This window comes from Hypanus sabinus, chromosome 15 (genome assembly GCF_030144855.1).
Source record: "Hypanus sabinus isolate sHypSab1 chromosome 15, sHypSab1.hap1, whole genome shotgun sequence".
Lineage (NCBI taxonomy): Eukaryota > Metazoa > Chordata > Chondrichthyes > Myliobatiformes > Dasyatidae > Hypanus > Hypanus sabinus.
This window is the reverse complement of record NC_082720.1, coordinates 39655522-39675036: the sequence shown is the minus strand read 5'-3', so window position 1 is coordinate 39675036 and position 19515 is coordinate 39655522. Positions and strand designations below refer to the sequence as shown.

Here is a 19515-nt window from a genome sequence, read left to right as displayed (position 1 = left end):
AACTCTATTAGTTTCCAGTTTAACATCTGCAGGTGATCCCTCTTGATTAAAACAGCGCTTTAAGTTCTGCCTCTCCAAATCACATCCTTGAACAACATCACCAAGTTGTTTATCCTAAGTTCCAAAACAAACTGTAATTGACTCACAGGCACCTTGTTAACAAGCTATTGTTCCTTCAGCATGGTTACTACTTCTAAAACCAATTCAGACTTTAAATTTACTTTATTCAAATTTTAGGAACAATACTTTTCCCTTCAATATCTTCAATAATATCCATCTCACCAGCTTTCATCTCCTCACTAACTTTTAACACAAGTGACTGAGAATTCTCACTTTCTCCCGGTGCCCTTTCTTCACTGAACCAAGTCTATCTGACCCAAAAGGATTGCATTCCTTTTTACCCAAATCAGACACTTCAGACCTTTCCTGAGCTTCCACACTAGGTTCAGTACCCTGTGACTCCACATCCTTCACATCCTGAACACAAGCAAATGGGACATCTGCCTCTTCTAGGCTTTCAATACCAGTTCCCCTTATCCTCCCAGTTACTCTCTGGGCAACTCCCCTCCAGAGTAAACTCAACCTTGCGGGTTAAAACAACCTTGTTTGCTAACCCAGCAGATTCCCTCAAGGTAGCGGCATCCTTTTCATCTAGGACTGCCCTTATATCATCAGGAACACACTTAATTTCTTCAATTGAAAACAGCTCTGTCAAGCCAAACAGATCATCCGTGTCCAACCCTGGACTTTCTAACTGCCCCATCTGTTTCTCATCTTTACTCTGTGTCTCCATAACCTCCTTCCTCATTCCTAAGTGTCCACCTAGGGGTATCTTGTGAACCTGGTTCAAAATCTCATTCCTTGACAACACTAAATCTGCTTCATCTCCCTTACTTTCCTTAGCTCCACTACTCTCCATTTTACCATCCTCTAACCTTTCTTGGTACAAGGTCGGTAAAAATGTCTCTGCTAATTCAATACTGGACTCATTTAAACTGGTTCCTGTCTCAGCTGCCTTTCTAGACATGCTGCGAGTTATTGTGCATGGGGGATAAATCTTGGAATCAATGGGTGGATCCTCAGCACTCACAGGCTTGCTTGTCAACTTCACTGCTGAATACACGTCCCCAGTATCTCTCAAGATCCGCACTGGAATGGGGTTTCACCCTCCTTCACTGACACTGTCCTTTCCAAGATAAACTTCTCATGCCCCTCTTGGGCTCTATCTAACCTTGCCTTCCCCATCGATCTGTTGACCGACTCAATGCAACCAGTTGGGATTGCTGTTTTCCCTTTTCCTGTCTCCTTCTTCAGAGCAAAGCACTTAGATACTATGTGGCCCACTTTCCCACAATTATAACATGTAAAGTTGGGAACCTACCTGCCACCTGCTTTTCCTCCTCCCGGCCTTTTCCACTAGCTCCCGGCTTATTCTCTGCCTTAGCCGGTGGGCTTTCTCCGCCGTCCCTACTGCCTCTCTGGTAGCTCTTATTTGAGGAAAGCTTTGTCTTGTGGGTTAAGGCATACTCGTCTGCTAACTTGGCAATCGCAGACAGTGTCTCTGTCTCCTTCTCATCCAAGTACATCTTCATACCTTCAAAGACACAACCTTTGAACTGCTCCATCAGTATTAACTGTAACAGTTTATCATAATCTCTAACGACCCCTTTTGAGGTGCACCAATGCTCACAATACATTTGTATCTCACGGACAAACTCTAAATATGTGTGATTCCACAGCTTTCTCAAGTTCCGGAACTTCTGCCTGTATGCCTCTGGAACCAACTCGTAGCTCCTCAATATAGCCCTTTTTACTTCATCATAATTCTTAGACTCATCCATAGACAATGCCAAATATGCTTGCTGAGCCTTCCCCCTAAGTACACTCTGTAACAGAACAGCCCATTTCCCCTTAGGCCAGTTCTGATTCACAGCCACTTTCTCAAAATGGAGGAAGAAACTGGATCTCCTGACCAATCTTGAACCCCTCATTTGGGTTTGCTGCCCAGGCTCTTCCCTGCAATGCCTTTAACCACTCCATTTCCAGCTCATGCTGCCTCTCTTTCTCTCTTTCCTCCCTCTGAGCTTCTGCTCTCTGCCTTTCAGCTTCTTCCTTCTCCCTTTCAGCCACCTCTCTCTCTCTCTCTCTCTCTCTCTCTCTCTCTGCCTCCAGCTGCCTTATCCAGAGTTCATGTTCCCTTTTCTCCTTCTCCTCAGCCAACCCTAATTTTTCTATCTAACTGAAGCTCACCTTCGACTGGTTTCCTCTCAGGGAACAGTTCCAATGCCCCCGACGGGAACACACCTTGGGATTCATAATACTCAGCTATTGCTCTCTGTATTTCCAACTTTCCCATCACCGGTTTCACCGCTGAGAGATTCAATCGTTTCGCAACACTCAACAAATTCCGCCTTCCTGGCATCCTCTAACGCCCCCGTAGTTGGGACTTTAAAAAATTTGTCAATTTCCATCTCTGCTGATTTCCCATCTGGTTATCCACACAACCAGATCAGATAAGGGACTTCTATCCCGATTCACTGGCCCCCCAATTAGGTAATCAAATCCTGGATGAATCCCCAATTTGTGACGTACTCCGTACCTGGGTGTCAGACCAGCAAAGATAGAAGTATCCATTGGAGTCTGGTGGTACCAAAACTAAAGATGTTTATTAGTAAACTACACAATATAGTATCAAAAATGCAAATACACATATAAAACAAGTTAGCAGTAATAAACCTAAAAGTGTAGGAATAATAATAAGCAATAATAAACAAGCTCTATCGATGTCTAGGGGTAAATGAATTGTCATTGACAAGTATAAAGTTCAGTTCAGTTCATACATGCTGAGGTAGTTATGGTTGTTGTGTTGTAATCGTTGGGGAGAGAGAGAACGAGAGATTAGGTAGCTGCAGCAGGCAAACCTTCTGTGGCTTTCTTAACCTGTCGTGTCGTTGTGGCCATTCAGTTATGACCCCTCCGTCCTTCAGCTAGACTGTTCTTCTGTGGTGGACTCATCACTCTGGCATGAGTGGACACACACACAAGTCCCCACCGACCCTGCCGTAACACGGTGAGCTTTATTGACCGATCTCCTGATTCAGTCTCTGAAACCCCCACCTTTCTGTGGGTTCACAACACTCAGTCAGTGTCCACTGGTGTATCTGAAGGGTGTCTCCCCAGACCTGTCTTTTATCCCTACTAACATGGTCTCAGCTATCCATCAACTCTGAATGACTGTGTCCATCAAATCAGGCCACTCCTGCTGTCTCCTGAGGAATGTTAACGAGAATGTTAAAGTCCTTGTAGTGAAGGGTAAATAATCCAGGAAGAGTCAAAATACAATAAATCAACAGTCTCTCTCTCTCCCTCTTTTCTGTAGCAGATGTTCTTGCCTGGGCAGCATTTCTCTCTCTCAATAGCAACATAGCATCAGCAATAGTTCATATTTCTCAGGAAGGGGCGTGGGAATGGTTAACTCTGCACCCCATTTCCATCAGGTCTGTTTATCACTCATAACAGTAAGATACAACCTGCCTCGCACAAAGCAATGCATGTGTGTTTGTGTTCATGTGTATGGCCACATGAATAAAACCAGAAGATAACAAATGAACAAAGGAACAACATTTGCCATCCTCCTAACTTATGGTATTATTCATGGGGCCAACAAAGATGCAAAGACCATCTTCAAAACTCCTGCAATCTCTTCCTTATTTTCCTTGAGTATATCCTGTGCAGCCCAGTACACTTATTTGTTTCAAAAGTTCAAGCACTACCTCTTTTTCATGTCAACATGCTCCAGTCTGCTCTACACCTACCTGGTATTCATCAAGATCCCTTTCACTACTGAACACCGAACCAAAGTATTCATTAAGGACTGCTCCTACCTCCTCCAACTCCAGGCACATGTTTACCCCTTTATCCCTGATCTGTCCTTCCCTCACTTTAGTCATTCACATGTTCTTCAAGTGTTTGGTGTTTTCCATAATCCTACTCACAAAGACATTTTCACATTCCCCTTCTAGATCTCCAAAGTCTCTGCTTGGTCTTATTTCTGGCTACCTTATAACTCTCAAGAGCCTTGGCTGATCTTTGCCTGCTAAAAATTAAATATGCTTCCGTTTTCCTATTGATTAAAATTTCCACCTGTCTTATCAATCATGCTTCCTTCAGTCTACTATCCTTTCCCTGTCTCAGGGGGACAAATATATCCAGAACCTCATGCAAATGATCTCTAAACAACCTGCACATTTTTGCATTAGTGCATTTCCCTGAGAAGATCTGTTTCCAATTTGCACTCTTAAGTTCTTACCCTCCACCAATTAAATATTTTCCCATGCCATTTGCCCCTATCCATGCCTAAGTCTATGTTAAAACTTAGGGAGTTGTGGCTGTTGTCTCTGCTCACTCACTAAAAGATCTGACACATGACCTGGTTCATTGGCTAGTACTAGTTCCAGTATGGCCTCACCACATACTGTGTCAGGAATCCTTCCTGGACACACCTAACAAGTGCTGCCCCATCTAAATCTCTTACAACTAAAAAGGTGCCAATCAATAATAGGGAAGTTGAAACCATTCAAGACGACAATCCTGTCATTTTTGCACCTTTCCAAATTATACTTGCGTATCTGCTCTTCAATGTCACTTTAGCTTGGGGGGGGTGATTTAAAGGGTTATAGCATATTCAAAGCCTCAAAGGGTGGGAATAAAGGGATCCTGTTCTGGTTGGTTGCCGGTTACTAGTGGTGTTCCGCAGTGGTCGGTGTTCGGGCTGCTTCTTTTTACACCGTATATCGATGATTTAGATTATGGATTAAATGGTTTTGTGGCTAAGTTTGCGGGTGACACCAAGATAGGTGGAGGATCAGGAAGTGTTGAAGAAACGGAAAGGTTGCAGAGAGACTTGGTCAGTTTAGGAGAGTGGGCAAGGAAATGGCAGACGAGATACAAAGTTGAGAAATGTATGGTTGTACATTTTGGAAGAAGAAATAATCGCCAGATTATTATTTAGATGGGGAGAAAATTCAAAAATTGTAAGTGTAAAGGGAATTGGGGATCCTCGTGCAGGATATCCTAAAGGTTAACCACCAGGTTGGATCAGCAGTAAGAAAAGCGAATGCTATGTTGGCATTCATTTCAAGAGGAATAGTGTATAAGAGTAAGGAAGTGTTGATGTGGCTGTATGGGGCACTGGTGAGACCTCATTTGGAATACTGTGTGCAGTTTTGTGCTCCCTATTTCAGAAGGGATGTACTGATGTTGGAGAGAGTTCCGAGATGATTAACGAGGATGATTCTTGGAATACAGGGGCTAACATATGAGGAGCATTTGTCTGCTCTTGGACTGTATTCATTAGAGTATAGAAGAATGAGAGAAGATCTCATAGAATCATTTCAAATGTTGAAAGGATTGGACGGAGTAGATGTGGAAAGACTGTTTCCCTTGGTGGGTGAGTCCAGGACAAGAGGCCACAGTCTTAGAATTAGAGGGTACCCATTTAAAACAGAGATGAGGAGAAATTCTTTTAGCCAGAGGGTCATGGATTTATGGAATTTGTTCCCACACACGGCTGTGGAGGCCCAGTGATTGAGAGTGTTTAAGGAGGGGATTGATAGGGTATTTAATTTGTCAGGGTATCATCGGATATGCAGAAAAAGCTGGAAATTGGAACTAGATGGGAGAATAGTTTAGCTCATGGTGGAGTGGCAGAGCAGACTCAATAGGCCGAATAGCCTACTTCTGCTCCTTTGTCTTGTGACCTTGTGATTCTCCTCCTGTTCCTGACTTCCATCCACACTGACTTAGTAGACATTCACTCCACAATTTCCTCCATTTCTGCAGCTGTGATAGTACCTCCAAATAACATTGCCACTTCCCACCTCCTTTCCCTCTTTCACTATCCGATTTGAAACATATAACCCTGAAACATCAAGTAGTCACTTAGACTTGTGACAGCTAAGTCTCTGTAATGGCCACAACATTGTAATTCCATGTACTCCTCTTTGATCTAAGTTCATCACCCTTGTTCTTAAAGCAACTTACATTAAAGTAAACACATTTCAAACCATCCAGCTGACTGAGTTTATGCCCGATCCATTGCCTATCCTTCCTCAGCATCTCTCTGAAAAATGCTCCTATCTTTGCACCGGTCAGATTGCCCCATCATCTGGCCTATCACATTGGTTCCTATTCCCCTGTGAATTTTGTTTAAACCCTTCCCAACAGCTCTAGCAAACCTGCCCACAAGGAAATTGATCTCTTTCAAGTTCATGTGTAGAACATCCCTTTTTTACAGGTCACACCTTTCCCAGAAGAGATCCCCGTAATCTACAGTCTGAAACCTTGTCCCCTGCACCAACTCTTCATCCACACATTCATCTGTCACGTTACTCTATTTTTATCCTCACTGGCATGTAACACAGGAAACAACCCAAAGATTATGACCTTTTTCGTTTCATTCCTAGCCCTCTTCCCTTTCCCTAGCTATGTCATTGGCACCAATGTGTGCCAATACTTTGACTGCTCACCCTCTCCCTTTAAAATCTTGTGAACCCAATCCTTGACATCCCTACCCTGGCACCTAGAAGGAAACATACCATGAGAGAATCTTGTTTATGTCCTGTCTGTTCCCCTAACTACTGCTAACTAATCCCCTATCCTACTGCTCTCCTCCTCCCCCTTCCCTTCAGAGCCTCAAATCCAGATTTAATGCCAGAGGTATGGCCACTGTGACTTGCTGTAACTATTGGCGTCTTGAAGATGGTGAAACAGACATATTACTGGTGAGTCCTGAGCAGTGGCAGCTGATGGCACCCAACCCTCCAGGCAAAGCCTATTGTATCTGGACTAAACATACACGTCCTCAGATTCCACCTCCTTTTCAATTTGTTTCACAGTTACAGATGGTGAAAATATCCACAGTGATGTTCTCCTCCCCCCTCACAGCAGCTAAGCCCCCATGTTTTTCCCCTTTGAGATAGATACAGTCTGGGCAGCTGGTGACTGAGAGCAAGGATGATGCAAATGACAAAATACAACCACCCAATTTAACACTCCCACCACATGGCACTTTGCCAAAATTCAGAAGTTAGCTTTGAGATGGAATCCTGGTGTGGTGAATCATTAGGACTGAGTAACTGACAACAAGAACAGGCGGAAAGGACGACACAGATCCCAGCTCTCCAGGAAGCCTCTCCTTACGCAATTTCACTGGAATGAGATCAAAAAAGCATTTCAATAGGTCTGGCCATGGCAATTGAGCATGCACAAAATAATATCTAGGGCTCGAGTTAGCCCGCCTAAATCCATGCAGAGGGCACACGTCAGCGACTTTGCATAGCGTTGAGTGCAGAGCTTGGAGATTAAAGTAGAGAAATTCTTGCCAGCTTCATTTGGAGACCCAGTCAGAATGCAGCTTCTGATGATTAATGCTTCAGCTTTCTCTGCAGGAGAATCAGGAGCAGCCTGGGGCCTAGGGACAGCAGAAAGTGAAGAGACTTAAAGATTTTTAAAGACGGGCTTTATTTGTCACATGTACATCAAAACATTGAAACTTATGGTGAAATGCGTCCACAAACAGAAAATCTGCAGGCGCTGGAAATCCAAGCAACATGCACAAAATGCTGGAGGAACTCAGCAGGCCAGGCAGCATCTGTGGAAAAGAGTACGGTCAACGTTTTGTGCCAAGGCCCTTCAGTAGGACTGGAGAAAGAAAAAGATGAGGAGTAGGGTTAAAAGGTGGGGGGAGGGCAGAGAGGAACACAAGGTGGTGGGTAAAAGTGGGAGGACTGAGGTAAAGAGCTGGGAAGTTGATTAGTGAAAGAGATACAGAGCTGGAGAAGAGGGAGTCTGATGCAAGAGCACAGAAGGCCATGGAAGGAAAAAAAGGGGGGAGGAGCACCAGAGAGAGGTGAAGGACAGGCAAGGATATAACATGAGAGAGGGAAAAGGGGATAGGTAAAGGCGAAGGGGGGAGGGGCATTAGCAGAAGTTCAAGAAATTGATGTTTATGCCATCAGGTTGGAGGCTGCACAAACGGAATATAAGGTGCTGTTACTCCAACCTGAGTGTGATCTCATCACAACAGTGGAGGACGTCAAAGATAGACATATTGGAATAGGAAAGAGAAGTGGAATTAAAATGGGTGGCCACTGGGCATCGTTTCTGTTGAGGATGTGCTGGAGGCAGACCATGCTTCCAAGCTGTAGCATGCCTACAACTTACAAACCCTAACTTGCACATTGTTGGAATGTGGGAGGAAACCGGCGCAACCGGTGAAAACCCATGCGGTCATGTGGAGAGAAATTCCTTTCAAACAACAGTGGGAATTGGACACCAATCTTACTGCTGGCGCAGTAGTGTTATACTAACCACTATGCTACCATGATGTCCATCTGTCATGCAACATCAGATTACTGCCAAACAAACCCAGAATGGAGTTGGGATACCATTACTCTAAAGAGCTTTGAAGGTGTCCCAGGAATCTGCCCTGCAACTGAATGATATAATGTGTGGCATACTGCCTTGACTAGCGAATCTGCAGAATTCCCCATAGTGCCGTCCCATCATTGTACCAGCATCTGCACGTCCAACAACCTGAAGAGTGTTGATGTTCAGAATGAGAATGTTGCATCTAAAGCTGGATTTACTAGTCCTAAAGGTCGTCCAGGTCATTCTCTGGAGCTACCCAGTCCCTCTTCCACTGAAAGCCAGCAATCATTTACCAGACACAAATGTAGGTACCATTAGACCAGTAAAAGGCAAATGAAGGTAATCAATATTGTAATGTACGAGTGTGATCAGCTGTGGTTGCACTTAAACAATTACTTCATGAGTACTGCATGTCTTTTCCAGGGCAGTCTCGGAATTAAGCCGTTGTCAGAGCATGGCTGCTCTATCGCATTTAATTCAAGCAGAATGACATTTTACCCATGTGAAATATTTCCTGCAATGGATTTAAGAGGTTTGGCAGCTGTAAATAGCTGTTGTCACCCGATTTATTTAATAAGGAGGCTCCAATCTAGAGAGTACAGTTGCAGAAAGGAGTTTTCTGTGGGCAGGGTAATAACTATTGAATGGCAGGTTTGGTCGTGCACAGGCTGGTTGCTGAGAAAGTGAAATTTGGTGTGGTGCATTTCCAAGTTAACATGTGTGAGTTCAGGAGGGAGACCCTGCACCACAGCAATGCTGCAGTCTTACGCTGCTGCTTCCTGGAAAAAGAGAAAATGAGTTCAAGTCTGTTGTTTTAACTGAGAGTTTCAATGATTTTCCTCATTGAACAGTGGCGAGCAAACATCAGATTTCTGCAAATCTAACCACCTCCAACATGGGAAGATTCCAGAGCAAAAGTTCATGGCTTCAATGACCTGGAAAGTCATTGGTAAATTCCACCCTGTGGTTACAGTCATTACATGTGTTCTTCCAGCTGCTGAATACTTGGATGGAGTGTTGGTCAAATAAGTACACATGACTCAGATAATGATTGTATACTGCCTTCATGAACTTCCTGTTCAACGTACTTCCAGCAGACTTTAACTTCACACCACATGTCTGCCATTTCTAACAAGACAGTCATTGCAAATCGTGGCATGAGTGCACATGCATCCATCTGTCACTGTATTGGAACAATGACAGGACCCACGTTTACTACAGTTCCAATTCTTCAATTGAAAACTTCTTGTAAAATACAGTTATACGTAGAAATTCTTTAAAAACAAATTTTAATTTTTTTATTGAAACAAATGGTATCTATTGCAATATTCTGGGAATAACATATTAAATAGAGCTAAAATACTGAAAAATGTGAATGAATCACAGATCAGAAACAGATCTATGAAGTATGTATAAAACATTTCTGTACCTGTCTTTTCACAAACATCAGAAAAATATATAGCTATTATTGGGTTGTATAATTTCAATTTAGTAGCCACAAAGTTGTTTAAAATGATGCATATGTGATCATGCTGAGAAATGATTATATCTCAGAATGGCTCTACTGCTACAGTGCCAAAGTTACAGCATAAATTTATGTCACTTGCTCCAATGCATGTACATTTACTTTAATATTAAAATGAAATGGAATTGGAAAACACAAATCAGAAATTTATTACATAGCCTGCAAAGCAATACACACAAAATGCTGGAGCTACTCAGCAGGCCAGGCAGCATCTGTGGAGATGAATAAACAGTTGATGTTTTGGGCCAGGATCCTTCTTCAGGACTGAGAAGTAAGGGGGAAGGTGCCAGAATAAAAAGGGGAGGGGAAGGGAAGGCGATCAGCTGGAAGGTGATTGGTGAAGCCTGTTGGGTGGCAAATGTAAAGGGCTGGAGAGGAAGGAATCTGATAGGAGAGGAGAGTGGACCATAGGAGAAAGGGAAGTAGGAGGGCACCCAGGGGAAGTGATAGGCAAATGAGAGGAGGTAAAAAGCTTAATCAATTCCACAACAGAACTAAAAAATGGACTTTTCTCAGTGTGAAGTCCATTTCTCAGTGTGAAGTATTATACATATTCAACACAAACTGAGATAGATACAAACTTGGACAGTCAAGGGCAACAAAATGCCAGCTTCTGCATATTCTGGCTCAATCTGTGAATGTCATTCTAAGGTAGCAGGTAAATTCTCTATTGTGTATTGGAAGAACAAGTTTGAAAAACAGTCAAAGGTGGAAAAACACACACAATTTCACAACTCAGAAATTAGATTACCAACTGGTACTGAAATAAAATACATCAGTGGCTGTGCTGCTTCCTGATTGCTCCAGAGACCTAGATCAATCCTGACATTGTGTGCTCTATGTGTGGAGTTTGCACATTCTCCATCTGACTTGGTGTCCTACTGGATGACTGGTTAATTGTCCACTATTAATTGTTCTTAGTGTTTTATGCAACACTGTGTATTGTTGGTCTGATCCTGTGTGACTGGTTGCCATACTTTCTATGAGAAAAATATAATTACTTACTGTTAATGGGCCATCAGAAGTTTTAGGTATTGATAGGAGACAGTGCACACTTCTGAAAACAAGTTTTGATTATAGGATGAGAAAATGGAAATATGAACAAAATATTCACAGAAGGACATTTAAAAATTCAACACTGTGTTACGATTTGCTGGGATTTGTTGCGTCCATTGTTATTTGTCATCTATATCAATGATCTGGATGATAATGTGGTAAATTGGATCAGCAAATTTGTTGATGATACAAAGATTGGACGTGTAGTGGACAGTGAGGAAAGTTTTCAATGCTTGCAGAGGGATTTGGATCCGCTGGAAAACTGGGCTAACAAATGGCAGGTGGAGTTTAAAATGGTTCGGCACAGCCAGGAAGGGCCAAAAGACCTATTTCTGTACTGTAATGTTCTATGGTTCTATAGTTCTATGATTCCAAATTTCAGGTATCAAAATCAAATCAAATTCCGTTATAGTTAGAATATACGTGACTTCTATTACTCTAATTTCTTTAACTTATTAGATCTAATTTTATTCAATATTTAAAGTTTTACAGTCTAACATTAGCTCTTTTTTATTTATCCCTATTTAGTTAGAAAGCTAATTGAGTTCCTATTTTTTAAGTATTTTATCCATATAGTTTCTCTTCTTGGGGTTTCATAGTAAGTCGGGTGACAGGAGAACCAAAGCAATGGGAGGAGCTGATGGGAATGAGATTGGTGTAAATATTTGCTGCATGGATATCGGGGTTTAGAGCCCTTTTCCATGCTGTAGGACTCTATAAAGGTAACTTTCTTATTATAATATCTAACCGTCCACTAATACAAGTATTCAAGAAGTTTACAATATTACATTAAATGCCAGCTGAGAAAATAAATATGTAAAACATTGCTATATAAGGTTAACCATTAGCCTATCTATTTGGTAAGCAGGATCACCAATTAATGCAGTTCACACCTAGTCTAACCCATATGGTATTCACTGTCGTTGAATTAGAGCTCCATTAGATCGAGCAGCTTTCTTTCTCGGACCAACCCATTGAAAATCAGATGATGCCACATTTTCTGGCACTGAGTTATATCATGAGCTGTTCAGTATTCTAGAATGCTAAATCTGCAATTCCATTTAAAACTGCATTCGTTTGCAAAGAAAGATCAAATGAAAATACATGGCTAAGCTGTCTTTACTGAACACTCTACTAATCTCTTTCATTTCCAAAACATTCTGCTTCGTTAGTCATGGTTTATCAAGCCTCTGCCTTAGGGCAGAGACAGCAAAACTATTAAACGCAATGTGAAGTTGCTGCTAGCTCACTCACTCCATTGAGCAAGACAGAGCAGAATAATATGGCAGCAATAAAAACATCGATTGAAGAGCTGAAGAGCAGAACACAAACGGCTGCAAAAGGGATGTCAGGTACAATAGGTTAGTAACTGGGCGAAGAGAACGAATGGGGGGTGGATGTAGCACATTAGGAAAGTATAATAATGTTACTTTTTTTAATAGTTAAACTTCTTCCTCACCTTTTAGTGGAGGCAGCTCAAGAAGCAGTTCAGCAGGTGGCTGAATCATCCAAGGACACCACAAAAACAGGTGAATTGAGTTCTCCACACCTTGACGATTAGCCTATCACAAACATTATACCGTATCATAGGGTAAAATTTCTGCACTGTAATGGGATACAAGATGAATGAAATTAATAAAAATACTTTAAAATATATATTAACGCAATAAAATTATAAAGTGGTCAACATTTTTGTGAGGAAAGCTTTATAGCATAAGATTCTGTGGTGTATACGGTATCGTCGACAAATATTTTAATGCGTTCAAATATCATCCATTGAGATTTTCAGAACAATTCATTGTAGAATTTAAACAGAAAATGTTGGAAATACTCAGTAGGTCAGGTCACTGCTGAGAGAAAACAATAGGCTTAATGCTTAAGTCAAAGGCATTTCATATTTTTGAAGGCCATCTATCTAAAGCTAGCATTTGGCACTAGTAATGACTCACTGCTAAATTGAAAGGAAGTTTCCGACAGAGACGTCCTCCCCAAAAGCATCAGTTCTGCAGAGTATTTGGAATCCATCACTTGTGATGTCTACAATCTGGCTGAGCAGATTGTTACATTAAAGAATTCTCTCAGTTTGTTAGAAAAAATGGCAAAAAGTGTATATTTTATAATTAACATCAAACATTATAAAAGATGCCTCCATATAATTGCACAGTCACAGGACAGCATCAAAGTTCTAGAAGTAGGAGCTGAAATAATACCATTTAAATATTTTGAAATATTCAGGTGAAGAAATTATAACATAAAGGTCTAGTTCAGGCATGGGCAAACTACGGCCCGCGGGCCATATGTTAAGCTTTTTAATCCGGCCCGCAGAACTTGATGAAATTATATTAATAAACCTTGTTAACGTTTTTTCCCCGCAATTCTGGCGTTTTCCCAATAGATGACGCACTCTATATACATTGACCTTTGTTGAGGTGCAGCGTATTACTACACATTTGTGCTTTACTTTGTGACCTTGTGGTGACCCATTTCCTGACACATCCGAACCGGCTCACAATTAGCCAGCGTTCCGGCTAAGGGAGATAGCCTGCGGGGATTTGCGAGCTCAGAGCTCCGCATATTGGCGCGCTCTCACTGTTCTGTCATTGTGCGGGTCGTTGTTGAGTTTTGGCACAGGGGACAATTGAATAAGAAGGAGCAGGACAAGTAGACCTACATCTCCTACCGTTTTTGAAATAAAGACAGTCAGGAGGAGAGTGATGATGATAATATCTTGAAGGATAACAGAATTTTCAGTGCTTTAAAATAATAACTGTTACTATTAAAAAAAGCTATATTTTATTCATTTAATTTTCAGTGTTTTAAAAGACATTTCAATAAATAGCTAAATACCATGGGACTTCAAAGACAGATATTTTGTTGTAATGCATTTGTTCATTTTCAATTGAAATTAAAGCACATGTTTTCTACATATCCCATATTTTCATATCTACATATCCCATATTTTCTCTTATGAGGTGTATTACCAAAACACTCCTCCATCTGCTCCTGGTCTGGCCCCCCTGTCAAATTTTAGAACCCTTTGTGGCCCTCAAGTCAAAAAGTTTGCCCACCCCTGGTCTAGTTGGTTGCCAAATCAATTAATTCTTAAGTCACAATGTTTAACATTTTCAGGATACTTTACAAAGGAACTAATGTATAAATGGGAAATTAGCATCGGATCAGGTTTCAGGATCATAAATATGGGTAAGTCTGTAAATGCTGAAAATCCAAAGCAACAGGCGCAAAATGATGGAAAAACTCAGCAGGTCAGGCAGCATCTGTGGAACTGTTTTGAATCAAGATGCTCTGACCTACTGAGTTCCTTCAGCATTTTGTGTGTGTTGTTCAGGATATCTGTTGTAAACTGCACCTGCATGGAAATGTGAAGTTCCACCAATTGCTAGAATGGCAATGGATGTAATTTAACTGGAGAAGGTTCATCGGGAATTTCAGCTCTAAGAAGAGGCAAGTTGGGTTTTTTCCTTGGAGAAGAAAAATCTGAAGAGGGGAAGAGGATAGATATATATTAAACTGAGGGGCAGAACAAAGGTATATGGCATTAAAATATTCTGCATGGCAAAGGTGTCAAAAATAGTGGGGATATGTTTAGGGTAGGGGGTTGGAGGTTTAGGAGTAACTTGAGGAGGGTATTTTTAATTCAGAGGCATGGTTGGAATCTGGACTGCCCTCCTGGAAGTGGGTGTGGGTGGTTAAACAGGTACTCTTATAACATTTAAAAAGTATCTAGACAAACATTTTAATTGCAAGGCATAGAACACTAAGATCAAATGCTGACAGATGTGATTAGATTAGTTGACATGGGCCCGACGTTTAAAGGGGCTGTTTTGTGCCGAATGACCCCTCTGCTTCTACAACACAAACAGGTTCATCATCATCAGCGCTCTACAGAAATTAGTCCATTAATCCTGTTCTTCTCTCTCTAAACATACCAGCTTATCAATCGAATATTTCTAGCACTTTGTGTTCTCATTTAAGAATTCATGATTGTGAGTTTAAATCATTGTAGAATTATTTAGTTTCATTGAATGGTTTAATTTAGTGATGAATATTTTTTTTAAAAAAGCTTTTAATATTCCATCTGGTCTTAACTATAAAACCATAACTTACAAAATAGTAATGTATTCTGACTGAAAATATGAAGATTCATCAATTATTATTTTAATAAATATACATAAATAATGTTGAAGTTTTAGTTGTGAGGGTGAAAGATTCAAAGTGCTTCTCAAGTCAGCCCTAGCTGCATTACTGAAATTGTAGAAACACTGTTTCATATATATAAACTTGCCTATATTTCAAACCATTATGTACTTTAAAGTATCACATTCTTTCAAATACAAACAGAAAAACTATAAAAATACAAAGGTTAAATAGTATGTGATGAAATAAAGTCAAATTGATTGCAAACCTTGAATTATTATTATTTTTACATTTCTTTCTTGACCACCACTTTCTGTATGAAGTAGTTCCATAAATCTTGCTGTTCAAACATTGTTACTTAATTTTTGTGAACCTAAGCGTGACTACCTTTTAGATTTTAGGCTTAATCTGACAAATACATTGTTATTGGAAGACAGAAATCATAATTAAAATTAACACTGGTTCTACTACAAATGATTTATTGATTTCTGAGCCTGCTCTAAGTAATACAACAGATGGTTAGCACAACCAGTGCTCATTCAACTTCATCTATCATTGGGCAATAACCCACAGTAGGACTCTTTGTCAGTTTTTCCTTCGTAATCCAGGAGTCCCCAGGCTTCTACCACCTAGTTGCTAGCCAACTAATTATAACCTATCATGAATCAAAACTGACAATTCTGCTAGTCCTTTTTGGCTCGGATGGTCACTAGAAAAACTCATTGAAGTATTTCAGAAGTGTAAGCCATTATAGGAGAGAATCTGAAAGTGACTATGTTGAAGTGCTGAATACTAATTACTCAAATTTGTTTTTATGTATGTCTATAGCCACTGAAGAAGCATCAAAGCAAACACAAACTGCTATCGACTCTGCTGCTTCCAAAGCACAGGACAGCATCAAAGTTCTTGGCCAGAGGCTTGTTCAGAAATAAACTTTTGGATTTCTTTTTGTGAAATTGAGAGGTTTCACATATAGTACCATTCAATTCTGCAAATTAGATATATTGCATTAGATATAATACTCAGAAAACTAAAAAAATATCTATAGAATCCTTAATGGAGGAATCTTACTAAACACCCTTTGACAGTTAAAATGTGAAGATAGCTTGGCCTTCTGTTTATTTCAATATCATTACATTGTAAAAGAGCAAAATAAAGATAGTATTTCACATACTAACTTAAGAGAAATCAAATCAAAGCCGAACACTTGTCAAAAGCAGGTAACAAATACATACTAAAACAACATTGTACCTTCACAAGTTTCAATAAAGTAGTAAAATTTCTTAATTACATGAATCCTTCCCTTGATCTAGTACACTAAACAAGGTTTTATGTAAGTTCTGTAATGTCAGAGGAAAAAGCCACTAAAGCATTTAAGTAAATGTTGAAAAGTCCTTCATGCTAAGCTATTGAAGGTCACAAGTGGCATTCAATTATGTTCAAATATACTGCAATAGAATATTCTAATATCTTCAGCCCTTTAAGACTGAAATGTCATCATTTCAGCATGTGACACTTTTACTATGATGTGGCAAAATGAAATTTGGTAAGGAATATAAAGGGAAAGGTACTTCTTCCTCAGAGGTGAAAGAATATGCAAACTTAATGCCTTTCTACTCTTTCCACATTATTGAACAGTAGTATGAAATCTCATTTTGAATAATGTCATCTGCTGTTAAAACTAAGGGGTAAGTGTGCTAGAAAACGCAAGATTTCCAACAAAGCATTGACATGCAATGATATCAACAGCAGTATATAGAACAGAGGAATAGGAAAAGCACATTAACAACTCACATCCTATTCATTAAAAAGACGTTTGCATATCTCTTATAATCAATCACTTTTGTATTTGTTGAAAAATAAAAACATTGGGGAATTGAATACAGCAGCTGATGTGACCCATTTAGATTTCATTAGCCCAAGATATATTTCATCATTTAAGAAATATGGCTTGTGCACAAAATGATATGATATCATTGCAAATAATCCATTCTCCTGCCATCGATGGATAATTTTATTGTATTGAGAGCTCTGGATTCGATCATGATTTTATCATTATGATCACTTAAACTGGTACTGGAGGAAGTTCTTACTCTAAATTTAAAACTTCCACACTTGGAACTTGAATAATTAAAGAAAGGTTACTGATGGAAGCTTTGAAGAAATCATTAATTGAAATCACTCTTCCATATTGTTAAGATTTCACACTAGTGATTGGTCCTTCATTTTCTATCTGTTGTATCCTTGGATACCATAGTGAACAGTTTCTTCCTTCTCAATAGTTATCAAAAGTGTTATGTTAAATATATCATAAATTATTCAAATTTTGTCTATTTCCTATAAAACAATTAGATAGATATGGAGATTAAATAATATTTTTGAAAATTTGATCTAAATTTTAGTATTAGAGATTTTCAATTAAAAATTGTGTGTGGGTGCTCCTCAAAAATATTTTAATTTTAAAATTCCTAATGAATGCCTATTAAAACTATTATATACTTAATGCTGCATTTAAGATTACTCAAATAGATGTACAATTATAAGGACCTTTTTCTACATATCGTTTTATAAATATCTATGTATAATATTGAGGGCCAAATGTACTATTTGTCAAAATGATGAAGAGGGATGCAGGTCAAGGGGGCAGAGATACTGAACATGGGGTTACTGTTTATTCAGGTTTCTATTTATAAAGGTGCCAGCAATCAGTCTTCAAATCATTCTTTTCAGACCCATCCATCTGCTTTAAATTTTAAATAAGCAAAGTAAGAAAAATAGAAAAAGCTGAACCAGAATGTACATTTTATAAAAAATGCTATATTTGATAGCAATGATTTTGAGTACTGTACTGCTTAATACATTTTAGTTTTGGCATCAAAATCATTTGGCTTCTGTTTGTTTTCTATGATTGAATTTTTATTAAAGGATGAATTTATTGCTAAGCTTTGTATTGAACCATGTGTACTGTAAATCCTGAAGTTAAAACCTAACTAACTTTCCTAGATTTAAGGCTCATGTAACATTATTAACTTTAAAAATCATATTCACTGTTGTACTGAATGCAAATGAATATTCATTGTATATTTGAACTATGGTTTTGAAAAGGTTATGTAAAATTTCAACATATAAATTTCTTGTTATTTTGATGATATTAGATATTTTATTACTAATGTTAAATTCTTTCACTAACAACAGTTAATTATGGAGAGGTCTACCAAAGGTTATAAATATTGACAGTGGGAAGTAGTTTATAGAAATACTGCATTATGAATCTTGTGGCATTCTGCTTGGAAGAAGAACACCATCATGAGATAATGAATCAAAATTCTCAGTGGTGGCATTTAAAATAATGCAGGCAATAGGGTTGAGGCGATTTTTCACACTGAACCTCTTGTAAGAAAATTAGTTTTTAATATTTTCATCTTTATCAACAGAAGGAAGAGACATCCAGCCCTGCAGTACAGGTTAAAGTGCAATTTCTAGCCCATTGACCCACTGTAACCTCCTGCCTTTCCTCTGACCCATGATGATATTGGTATAATTTCATAAATTATTGAATCTTGTACTCAAATGTTCACGTTTATAATAAACAGTTTGCATATAGTGTAATACAGGCTGTGAAATGTACATATCCTCTATGGCAATTAAAAAACACACCACACACACTTAAATCAGAATCAGGGTTGATATCACTGACATATTCGTGAAATATGCTGTTTTGAGCAGCAGTTCATTGCAATACATAATAGTGATAAAACATATCAATTACCATAAGGGACATCGGCTCCATAAGTCTCGAGAGATGATGGTGTGACACTTTTTCTGCTGGCTCTTGGTGTTGTAGACTTGGGGATATTTGTGCTTCCTAGAGTCTCTGTACAGCAGAGTGACCGTCTCTTTCACAGCAGCTGAAGGTGAAGGAGGAAGGTGCCCTGGGTGATGCAGCTCTGGATTTTCTTCTGGCTCTCTTGCTATCTCAGCACATTGTACACTGCTTTTGACTACAGTCCTCCATACTGTCCGGTCTTCAGCTGTTCCCTCCCATGGGCTGAGGTCGATGTCTGCCAGCTTCATGTCACTCTGGCAGACATCCCCCATAGTCTTCCTCGTGGGTGGTGACCCTCACTCAGCACGCAATGCAGAATGTGTCCCTGGTCCATCCGTTTGATGAGGCCCAAGCTCCTCAGGCCTCTGTGGCTGAGTAGTGTGTGAATTCTGGAGGTGTCAGCGTGCTGTAGATCCTCTGTGTTGGTGATTCTGTCTTGCCTGGAAATGTGCAAGATGTGCCTGTGGCAGCGTAGGTGGAATGGGTTTAGCCTCTTCTCTTGTCTGATCTATGGTGTCGAAGC

General features: G+C 39.7%; 1 protein-coding gene across 1 annotated transcript; it reads left to right on the top strand.

The window, feature by feature from the left end:
- The first annotated feature begins 12293 nt into the window (after window positions 1-12293).
- LOC132405218 (uncharacterized) lies at window positions 12294-16098 on the top strand. Its single transcript, XM_059989906.1, has 3 exons — window positions 12294-12372; window positions 12478-12540; window positions 15995-16098. Exons 1-3 carry the CDS (start codon window positions 12294-12296, stop codon window positions 16096-16098), a joined length of 246 nt encoding a protein of 81 aa, XP_059845889.1.
- Window positions 16099-19515: the final 3417 nt, after the last annotated feature.